At 36.8% G+C, this 12,028-nt stretch overlaps 1 protein-coding gene across 1 annotated transcript; it reads right to left on the reverse strand.

Moving 5' to 3' along the window:
- Positions 1-2,847: 2,847 nt before the first annotated feature.
- Positions 2,848-5,118, reverse strand: LOC143635748 (uncharacterized). Its single transcript, XM_077103508.1, has 2 exons — positions 4,029-5,118; positions 2,848-3,941 (listed from the first exon to the last, which is right to left on the reverse strand). The coding sequence occupies exons 1-2, from the start codon at positions 5,116-5,118 to the stop codon at positions 2,848-2,850; spliced, it is 2,184 nt and encodes a 727-aa protein (XP_076959623.1).
- Positions 5,119-12,028: the final 6,910 nt, after the last annotated feature.

Genomic DNA, 12,028 nt, shown 5'->3' on the forward strand with positions numbered 1-12,028 from the left:
ACCGGCGGAGACGAATCCCTACAACAACCACAACACCACGCATGGACGAAACCGGTTAATACACCAACTTATCAATTTAGAACATAAACTAGAACTCATGGTAGAGAGTTACCTAGAATCAGATGTGGAAGATGATCGCGAGAACTCTGGTTCGATCCGATGGTTCATGCGAAAGTTAGGAACAGATGATGATGGAGTTCACGTTTAAATAAATGGATGAAATCTCAATTTTCGCTTAGGCCCTCCCACAATCTCAACTTAATAACTTGTTCCCAAAGTTATAAACGCAATATTCTAATATAAACCATTCAAGTTTCCTTGAATGTCATATGCTCCATAAGTTAAAGTAGTTAGCGATTCCTCTTGTTTCTGATTAATATACATACTATACAAACGATCTTACGTGAAGGAGGGGTGTTACAAGTCTACCCCCCTACAACAGGTTTTGTCCTCGAAGTCTGTCGTAGAGAAAACAACTGAGGGTAGCTCTTCCTCATTTCATTTTTCAGATCCCATGTTGTCTCTGACCCCTTTCTATGTTTCCATTGGACTTTCACTTGCTTAACCGTCTTGTTTCGTATTTGCTTTTCTTTCTGGTCAAGTATGGCAACAGGTTCCTCAATGTAGTTTAATTTATCATCAATCTGGATGTCGTTAAGAGGCACATAAGCCTCCTCGTCTACTAAACATTTCCTTATATGAGACACGTGAAAGGTAGGGTGAATGTCATTAAGTTCGTCAGGCAACTCCAACCTGTAAGCAACTTCACCGACACGAGCCACTATTTTGAATGGTCCAATAAACCTCGGACTCAGTTTACCCCGTTTACAAAATCTAATAATCCCCTTCCATGGAGAAACTTTAAGAAGAATATGATCGCCTGGTTCGAATTCTCTCGGCCTATGCCTTTTATCCGCATATGATTTTCGTCTGTCTTGGGCTGCTTTCATAAATGTCTTAATCTTATCGAGTTTCTCAGTTGTTAACTCAACCACTTCTAAACTTCCTAGTTGTCTTTACCCAATTGAACCCCAACAAATAGGAGTCCTGCATCTCCTACCACATAACATCTCGAATGGTGGCATCCCGATACTAGAGTGATAAGTGTTATTGTACGAGAACTCAGCCAACGGTAGATGATTGTCCCAACTACCACCAAAATCAATTATGCACGCCCTTAAAATATCTTCAAGAGTTTGGATGGTTCTTTCATACTGACCATCCGTTTGAGGATGATAATCCGTGCTAATATGCAGTCTAGTTCCTATTTCCTCGTGAAACTTCTTCCAGAACCTTGAAGTAAACCGTGTGTCTCGGTCAGACACGATAGATACAGGAATACAATGCCTTGCAACGATCTCCTTAATAAACAACTCTGCCAATTTCTCAGAAGTGTGAGTTTCGGAGATTGGTAGGAAACGAGCACTCTTAGTCAATCGATCCACAACCACCCAAATGGTGTCATAACCCATATCTGTACGCGGTAGCTTAGTTATGAAGTCCATCGTAAGGTGTTCCCATTTCCATTCCGGTATTTCTAGCGGCTGGATCTTTCCATATGGCTTCTGATGTTCGGCTTTGACTTGCAGACATGTTAAGCATTTACTCACATAATCGGTTATTTCCCATTTCATACCCGGCCACCAATAGTTCTTCTTTAGGTCTTGGTACATTTTGGTAGCACCAGGGTGAATCGAGTAACGCATCTAATGAGCTTCATCCATAACCTTTCCTCCTAACTCCCCGTGATGAGGTATCCATAAACGCCCGAACCTGAGTCTTACCCCATCACTTCTAACTACCAAAGACCCTTCCTGGCCAACCATACGCTCCTTATTAATTCGCCCATTCATTAAAGCATCAATTTGCGCCTTAGAGATCTGTTTCATAATATCTGAATTCACCATAAACTGGCACGACTTTACTCAAATAGGCTTCCGACTTAATGTGTCGGCTATGACATTAGCCTTACCCGAGTAATATGTTATCTCACAATCATAGTCTTTGATTAATTCCAACCACCGTCTTTGTCTCATGTTTAACTCCTTTTGTTCGAAGAAGTACTTCAAACTCTTGTGATATGTATGAATTGTGAATCTAGCACCATACAAATAATGTCTCCAAATCTTCAATGCAAATACCACCGCTGCTAACTCCAAGTCATGTGTAGGGTAATTACCTTCTTGAGGTTTTAGCTGTCGTGAGGCATAGGCTATCAGCTTTCCACGTTACATGAGGACACAACCTAACCCCATATAGGAAGCATCTGAATAGACAACCAAGTCATCGGTACCATCTGGCAATGTCGATACTGGAGATTGTGTTAACCTCTGCTTCAATTCATAAAAAGCCTGTTCTTAGTCAGATCCCCATTCAAATTTAGCGTCTTTCTTTGTCAACTTTGTCAATGACGAGGCTACCTTAGATAAATCCTGAATAAACCTTCGATAATAACCCGTTAAACCTAGGAAGCTACGAATTTCAGACGGTGATGTAGGAGGGTTCCATTTCATAACAGCTTCCACTTTAGCGGGATCAACCATAATACCACTCGGGTTAATCACATGACCCAAGAACTGTACCTCCCTCAACCAAAACGCGCACTTAGAAAACTTTGCATATAGCTTTTCTCTTCTTAAAGTCTCAAGAACTTCTTTAAGGGGACAAGCATGGCCACTTTCATTTTTTGAATAAATAAGGATGTCATCGATAAAAACAATGACGAAACGATCAAGCATAGGGCGACATACCCGGTTCATCAGGTCCATAAACGCTGCGGGGGCGTTTGTTAACCCGAACGACATCACAAGACACTCGTAATGTCCATAATGTGTGCGGAAGGCAGTCTTATGTATATCCTTGTTCCCTTACATTCAACTTATGGTAACCCGACCTAAGATCGATTCTCGAAAACCAACTTGCTCCTTGTAGCTGATCAAATAAGTCATCAATTCTAGGTAACGGGTACTTATTTTTCACGGTAAGCTTATTCAGTTCATGATAATCGATGCACATGTGCATGCTACCATCTTTCTTCTTTACAAAGAGTACTGGAGCACCCCATGGCGAAATACTCGGCCGGATGAAACCTTTATCAAGTAGATCTTGCAATTGGGTCCAAAGTTTTTTCATCTCAGAGGGAGCCAACCGATAAGGAGCCTTAGCAATAGGTTGTGCTCCTGGAATAAGATCGATTTGAAACTCAATTTGGTGATCTGGTGGTACATTATATAAATCATCTGGAAACACATCGGGATATTCTCGTACCACCGGAACGTCTTCGAGTTTAGTACAATCAGCTTTAGAATCAAAAACATATGCTAGATAGGCCATGCATCCCCGTTTCATAAGCCTTCCAGCCTTGATCATAGAAATAACCTGTGGAATTAAGCAGCTTCGATCACCATGAACCGTGACTAGGCTGCCATTAGGGGATTTAAGTTGAATTAATTTCTCCCCACACATAATCTTTGCGTCATAAGTGGACAACCAATCCATTCCGAGAACAATATCAAAGCCACCCAGGGTCATAAGGAATAGCCTAGTAGGAAAGTTAAAGCCCGAAAGTTCTATAAGACAATTTTTAATCGCTTCATTAATTTTCACAGACTTACCACTAGCAACCTCTACTTCAAAGGCATCATCTATCGACTCATGGATTTTATTTAATAAAGGACAAAATGCGATAGATATAAAACTCTTACTAGCACCTGAATCGAACAAAGTAGTAGCAGGAATACCATTAACCGAAAACGTACCTGACACAACATCGGGTTTTTCCTTGGCTTCTTTCTGTGAGAGATTGTATGCTCTTTCTTTAGCTTTTGGTTTGTCTTTCGCTTTCACACTAAAAGTTTTCTCTTGACCTGACCCACGCGGTTTATTCTTAGGGCATACAGTGAACGAGTGCCCAGTTTCACCACAATTAACACATTTAGCATCTGGACATTTATACTAAAAGTGCCCCGTCTTTCCGCATCTAAAACATAGGTTTGAACCACGAATACATTGCCCAAAATGACTCTTACCGCACTTTTTACACTCTTTCTTTTCACTAGGACCCCTTGTTTTTGTTTCCCCTTCCTCTACCTTAACTCTCTTTTCTCTCGGCTTGTAGTTGTTGTTACCAAATCGTTTACCGTTGTTGTTATGGTTGTTCCATTTTTTCTTTGGCTCAAACGGTTGAACATCATCCCTCTCGTTATATAGCATACCACTAAGATCGACGACTTCTTGGAAAGTAGTGGGTTTAGATTGTATCACCAACCTGCTGATGTCGACCGGCAAACCCTGGATGTACCGTTTAATCCGCTTGGCTTCAGGAGTCACCCAGTCAGGTACCAAATGTGACATCTCATTAAACTTATTAGTATACTCTCGATGTGTCATATTCCCAGCCTCAAGATTCAGAAAATCCCTCTCAATCTTGTTAAGTTTATTAGTCGCACAAAAGTGCTCAATCACCAACAACTTAAGCTCGCCCCACTTCATCCTTTGGATAGCCCGTTCTCCCATGACTAGAGTAATACTTTCCCACCAACATAAGGCCTTAGAAACGAATGAATGAGCTGCAAACTTTACCTTCTGATCCTCCCTACATTCACTGATTTTTATTACCGCATCCATTTCTCTGATCCAACGATGAGCAGCTATAGCATCTTTGGTACCATCAAACTCTAGAGGATTACACTTTTTAAACGAACCATAGTTGCATCCCTTAGATACTTCTTTATCTGAACCCCCTTCATCTTCATTACTACTAAAAACGGTTACTAGTTCCTTACCCTTCTTTCCCGAGTCCTTACCAGCAATCTTCTTATCCTTATTTTCGGTTTCAATCTCTTTAGTCACGGCCTTAATAGCTTCGACCATGATCTCGGGCATGGTACTACGGATCACCTGGTACACCTCATCGGAAATAGTCTCTCGGACCGTTGGTTCCAAGACAATTCTATCATCAGTGGGGTGAGAGTTAGCTTCGGGCTCCGAGTGGTGAGAATCTTCATGATCGGGTTCAATGGTTTTGGTACGTTGTCTAGTCACTCGTGGTTTCGACTTAGGCCTAGAACGACCTCCACCACGGCCACCGTGACCGCTCGAACGTCCAGCTCTAGCCATTGCTAAAAACCTAGGATAGAGAACAGAACACCGATTTTGCCAATCGAGGATATAATTCATAACACATTAAGTAATGCAAACTGCTAATTATAGTGGCCAAGTGCAATTAATTGTTCACAAACTTCACCAGTTTACTAAACAAATAGATTAGAAATTTTATGAATAATAAACCATAAGAATATTACCTCTTGGCTAGATGTTATCCGTACTTGCATTTCTTGCTTTGGTCCCATGCACTATCTGAGTCTAGGCATTTAGGGATGCCCCGATCACTCAAACTAAAGGCTCTGATACCAACTTGTAAGGCTCCAATCCCGAGGAAGCCTTACCGTTGGAAACATTATAAGCAAATAGTTCGACTTGAATTAAAGTGAAAACCGTAGCAGCGGAAACTAGTCTTACAATGAGAAAATAAAACATAGTCCGGTAAACCAAATAAGTTCAAGTACGGAAATGAATAAGATAAACGAAATGCCAGTCTTTAATCTAACGGATAACTTCTAGTGCAGCCAAGAGGATCCATATCGTTTGACAAGTACCTGAAATCAGTCTGATATACATATAAAAAAAACATCAGCATTGCAGAGTGAGTTCTAGCTCTTTAAAATCATAAATAAGATTTAAGCACTAAAGGCATAATACAAATAAAAGTACGAAACATAACATATAAACAGTCGTGCACCAGGTCGTTAAGGATCCATAATTGCCCCGAACTAGCCAAACACAAAGTTGTGACATTATCGAGGACTTCTTAATTTGCCCCGTGAGAGGACTTCTTAGTTTGCCCCGTAAGAGGACTTCTTAGTTGACCCAACCCGTGTCCGATCTTTTAAAATATGAGCATCAACTTAACACGTGCGTACCATGTAATTCACTAAAACATGTAATTGTTTCTAAAACCATTTTCATGCATACTTATCATTATAAAATCTCATTTACTATATATATATCAGCCCAAAACAATAGTAAAACATTTAAAATTGGGCTCGTAGAACTCACCTTAACGTATCTCGCAAATTAACAAGGAGCTAGAGAGTCAACGAGCGATAGACCCGCAAGGAATAAAACCTACAGTAACACATATTGCCTCATTACTTGAATTACTCCAAGATTATCCTATTTATTTCCATGCATGTATGGTTTAGCAAAATAATTGAAGACATGCATGTCTTTGTAATATATATTCCATGCATGGATTCAATTTATAACACAACGAGATTTGAGAAAATAAACCAAACTCAGCACCTAGTGTCGCCTTGACCAAGGATCATGTCGCCACAATTAATCCGCCGATGAGAACCGGATCGTTTGCATGCCCCCGACCCGGTTAGCCAACCTTGGCTTAGGATGTAACGGCTTATTGTTTGCTTAGTCGACCATCACATAGTAACCGAGTCAGGCTCATGCAAGCAGGCACGATGTGAATAACAAACCGGTTTTAAATCTAACAAATTCAAAATACATACCGGTAAGGATTCATATCTCACCTGGAACTAATTCTGATATTTAGACGGCAAAACGAGAGCTTAATAGAACCCTTGAAACGGTCGGGCGGATTCAAGAACAAGGAAACCGTAATCCTACACGTCAACCAGAACCGATCGTTAGAGGATAAAGATCGACTTCGTGTTAAAAATTGAGTTTACGTGACTTACTTGTTGATCGAAGCAGAAAGGTTATGCGCTGAACTCACGTAACAGAAACCGGCGGAGACAAATCCCTACAACAACCACAACACCACGCATGGACGAAACCGGTTAATACACCAACTTATCAATTTAGAACATAAACTAGAACTCATGGTAGAGAGTTACCTAGAATCAGATGTGGAAGATGATCGCGAGAACTCCGGTTCGATCCGATGGTTCATGTGAAAGTTAGGAACAGATGATGATGGAGTTCATGTTTAAATAAATGGATGAAATCTCAATTTTCGCTTAGGCCCTCCCACAATCTCAACTTAATAACTTGTTACCAAAGTTATAAACGCAATATTCTAATATAAACCCTTCAAGTTTCCTTGAATGTCATATGCTCCATTAGTTAAAGTAACTTGCGATTCCTCTTGATTCTGATTAATATACATACTATACAAACGATCTTACGTGAAGGAGGGGTGCTACAATTTATCACCTTATGTGACAATATTTAAATCCTTGAAAACACGCAGATAATCGTTTCATAATCTCTTTGAAAACAAATCCTCATAATAGAATTTTGTTGTCATGACAATCTTAGATTTTTTTTTTCAAATATGATTCATAAGATTTGGACAAAATATGTAAATCGTTAATCTTGAAAGATTTTATAATCTATAAGTGATTATTTAAACACATTAGGTTGTTATGAATATACTAGTTGTATATATATATATATATATATATAAATTAAGGAAAAATGAAACTCGCACGCGTAGGGAGGGGTTTTAGGCTTCGAATGGTGAATGGTTTGGAAATTTGGTGAAGAGTGAGTGTGTTTTTGTTGTCTTGCGTAGTTGGCTTTTCTTGAGTTGGATTGATGAGGTTTGTTGATTTTAGGTCGTTTGAGTGGGTTAGTCTTAGATGACTTGTGTGGGTAGTGGTTGGGCTATTTGGATGAGGTTTGCTTATTTGACTTCGAGTTAAGTTGATGGGTTATCTAAGTCGTTCTTGACTAGTTTGGATTGAATTTGGTCTATACATGTATTTTGGGTTACTATTTTGATATCAAACTCTATGGTTGGATGGAATCGGTGTGGCGACATGGTTGGTGATTTGATATAGCATGTGTCGAAGGATTGGGTCATAGTTGGGTAAACTTTGGTTTGTATATGTTCAAGGAATTTGTGGGTGTGTTTGTTGGTGTCTTCGAAGTATTTAGATAGTGAGTTTGATAGGTTTTCACGGCGTAAAAGTGTCGGTATTTAGAGATTTTTGTTGGGTTGGTTTTGTACATCTTGGATTTGCTTGGGGTTTGAGTTGGTGAGGGTATAGCTTTGGTGTGTTAGGTTTCGTTCGTATTGAGGGAAGATTTGAGTGCGTGGGAAAACTTTTGAAGTGGAAGGATGTTTTGATTAAGGTGGTAGCTCGAGATGGAATACGAGTGTTTAGAAGCTTGGGGCTGCGTTTCGGGAAATTTTGACTAATAATAAGTATTAAATTAGAAATATCATAATTTATAAATAATGATTGAAACCTTCATGAAATTTTTGACAATTAAAATTACAAGTTAATATATATAAAATAAAATATTGAGATTCAAGCTTGTGAATCACAACAACTTTTTTTTTTTTTGCTAAAAGTTTTTTTCATTAAAATGAGAGTTGTTACGATACATCGGGTCGGTTTAGGTTGTAAAATAATTTATGAGAAAATTTTGAAATAAACCAACCCGCTAACGTAACTCATTCTTGAAATGCTTAAAATTAAGTAGTGGGAAATATCATGAGAAACTATGATAATAAAGTTTGCATTTTGAAGTTTATTATAAAAATATAAAAACCGATTGTCATGAGGAAGCAAAATAATTTTTTATAAAGATTAAAATAAAATTTTTACTTATGAGAAATTTAAAATAAGTGAATTAAATGTCGAAATTTGTTATGAGGCATCAATATGAATGATGAATGTCGTTTTGGGAATACAAATTTGCGTAATGAAATTTTTTTACCAAGTTCGTTATTTAATATCGTGTAACTAAAACATCATGGTAAGTTAAAATGATAGTCGTTGTGAATCGAGAAATCGAAAATAAACGATTTTTGTCTTTAAAATAGAATTTCTATGAAGTTTTGCATGAGAATTTCAAGAAAATTACAAGCTATAAGTTTGTGAATTTCTTGAAAAAACAAGGCTAAACTACCATAAGAAATTTAAAACGAGGAAAATCGTATGATGTAGAATTTTATTGGTGAAAAATTATAATGAGCCAAGGATTGCATAAAGAAAGTTGCTATGAGAATAAATTTGGATAATGAAAATTCTACCATGTGTATCATATAATATAGGGAAATTAAAACGTCGTGAGAATTTAAATAATCGATATTGTGAAATGATAGTTTCAAAATGAACGGGATCGTTATAAAAATAAAATTTTATGAAATTTTGTATGAAAACTTTAAAGACAATTTTAAAATCTATATAATGAGAATTTACTTGAAAATTTAAGGTAAAATTTATCATAAAACCCCCACTTTTTTAATATGATGAAATTCATATGATAAAAATTGGGTTTATAAATAGTCTTAATGAACAAAGATGGCATATTAAAAATCACTATAAATAGTTCAAAATATATATGTTGTTGTTGTTATTATTATTATTATTATTATTATTACATTGAAGAGATCGTAAAATGAATTTTTTTTTTTTTGTAACAAAATCGTGGTGTGAAATCAAGATGAGAAAATTTGTATAAAAACTTTACCATGTGAAATCAAAACATAAAGGTATGAATCATAACGGTCAAATAGGATTATATAAATGAGAATTTTGTGACGAGAATTTATATGACATAGTAAAAAGGAAAAATTTGTTTAAATCCTTGAAATTTGTAAATAATGTCTTAAGAATCAAAGGCGGAAAATTGTGCATGAACTACCATGACTTGATATTCCGACACTAAAACCTTTTTGCAAAAATACTATGTTGGAGTATAAACATGTGCACGTACCACCGCGTCTTTTTCATGTTTTCGACTCAAATAACGATTGTACAAAAATAATAAATCGAAATACAACGTCATGTCATAACACTAGTCCATGAACTACTGTGGTTCCACTGTTTCAATACCGAAAATTTGGATGGCGACCGGAACGCTCGCATTCGACGACTTAAAGTGGTTGTCTCATATGAGACAATCTTTAAGGAGATTTGAAACAACGGGATCCAAGTTAAGCTCGTGATCCATAAAACACAATAAAAACTAATGTTTTTGAAGTAAGGTAAGGATACCTTAGATTATTATGAGAATGTGTGTATGTGTATATATAAAATTAAACAAAAATAAGGTAAGGATACCTTAGAATGTTTCGAGTGTTTGTGTATATTTACAACTTGATGAAATAAATAAGTATATAAATAAATAAGTGTAATGAACAATCGAGTAGGGTAAATACGTATAGGTAACACGTATAAGGACCCTAAAGCAAAAACTATACTAGGTCGTTACATCTAACCACCTATCCTATAGTCTTGTGGCTTTGATACCAATATGTCACACCCCGACCAAAGGCGGCGGAACATGTCGGGGTGCAACGGATTGCCCAAATACACAATACACTATTTAAAGTGACAATATTTAATCAACTCATTTTATTTCAAAAAAATCGATAAACAACACATCTTGTTCATACAAAACAAATCGAATACAAGTAAAAAATATATATATTGTTCTTTTTGCTAATATCCTAAAAGTCTTGATACGTTTTTCGTCAAGTTCTCGAGTCAACAAAAGTCAGCCTGTAACATTGCATAAAATAAAGTTTGTCAACACAAAGGTTGGTGAGCAATTTCATAGTTTGAACAATATGTAAATAATAAGAAATGTCCACAACTTCTATACGAAACAATAAATAAAAGCAATAATTTGGATAAAAATGAGGTCGCTAATAAGAATACATTAGCGGCACCGTCTATTAGAGAATACCAAATAGATTCGGATTTCATGAGGTCGTTAATAAGAATACATTAACATCACCGTGCTATAAGAGAATACCAGATAGTTCATGGATTTATGAACCAGCAAACCAAAAGCGGTAAACACGTAAGCATATAAGCATAGAACACCAAATCGAGCATCTATTTAAGTAAAGTATACAATAAAGTTTGTGGTTTAAGACTCAAGTATAAAACATGTAGTTTGAATAAGTATGCAATATCAACCCCCCCCCCCCCCAATGAAAGATAGAAAGTGAGGTATTGAAAGTACTCACATTCAAGTAATAAACTTGAAAAGGTCGATAATTGGAGGTTAACCGGAACGATGAGTTTAATGAGAAAAGCCTAGATTAAAGGAAGTCTTGAATTAAAAGGTTGTCTTGAAGGTCTTTTAAATAAAATATATGTTGAGAAATGTAAACAATTAAAGTTCAAGGTTTAAAATGTAACTGTGACAAACTGAAATTTTTTGCCTTTTTTAGACACCCATCGCGAATTGACACAAATTTTCGGGACGAAAATTCTTTCAACATGGGAATGATGTAACACTCGTCAATTTTAGGTTAACTCCGTTAATTCAAACTTAAGATTACATGAACTATAACGCATATCTCATTACATTTAAATTAGGGTTTAAATGACGCTTGACAATCACTACACAAGTAGTCTTTCGGAATTTCACCGAAACACACACGAGTCGACTCAAACCGTTGGTGAAAAAACAATAAATATTATAAACAAGTATTTGATAATTTTGTGTTACGTTTATGTGTTATTTGGTGTTTACATGTATAACATCAATTCATGGAGAAAATAAGCTAGTTATGCTAGAACTATACAAAATAGAAGTTGAGGGTGCTAGTTGTAACTTGCAATTTATTTAATCACTATATAAACAACCTTAATGATAAACCCTAACCCTTTTCCCTCCCTCCCTCTCTCCCATGCGACGGCAGCCACCCACACACCCCTCCCCTCTCCTTGTTCGACCAAAACACACAACACACACACATATACAATCATCCTTGCAAGCTTATTGAAGAATCTAAGGTGCTAACTAGAGCACTAGTGAGGATTTTCTGTGACGCACATCTCTTTTGGATCCTTTTTGTTATCTTCACAAACAGTGAGTTTCACGGCCCCTTATACTCTTTTAAACGCTTTTATTAGGGGGAGATAACATACTCCAACAACGTAGATTTTGTTAGTTACTATATATCACTTGTAAGGCTAAGTGGCAAACAAACCAACCAAAGTCCTTCACAAAATCGAAC

This window comes from Bidens hawaiensis, unplaced genomic scaffold (genome assembly GCF_021521415.1).
Source record: "Bidens hawaiensis isolate Kalapana, Puna unplaced genomic scaffold, B.hawaiensis_p1.1 tig00000536_1, whole genome shotgun sequence".
NCBI classification, from domain to species: domain Eukaryota; kingdom Viridiplantae; phylum Streptophyta; class Magnoliopsida; order Asterales; family Asteraceae; genus Bidens; species Bidens hawaiensis.

What these genes read in the sequence shown, in the direction of transcription:
- LOC143635748 (XM_077103508.1), bottom strand. Translation starts at nt 5,118, where the DNA reads ATGGCTAGAGCTGGACGTTCGAGCGGTCACGGTGGCCGTGGTGGAGGT. An exon ending in GAAAGAGTGTAAAAAGTGCG is followed by an intron (nt 3,942 to 4,028) that starts GTAAGAGTCATT and finishes ATAAATGTCCAG; the next exon opens with ATGCTAAATGTGTTAATTGT.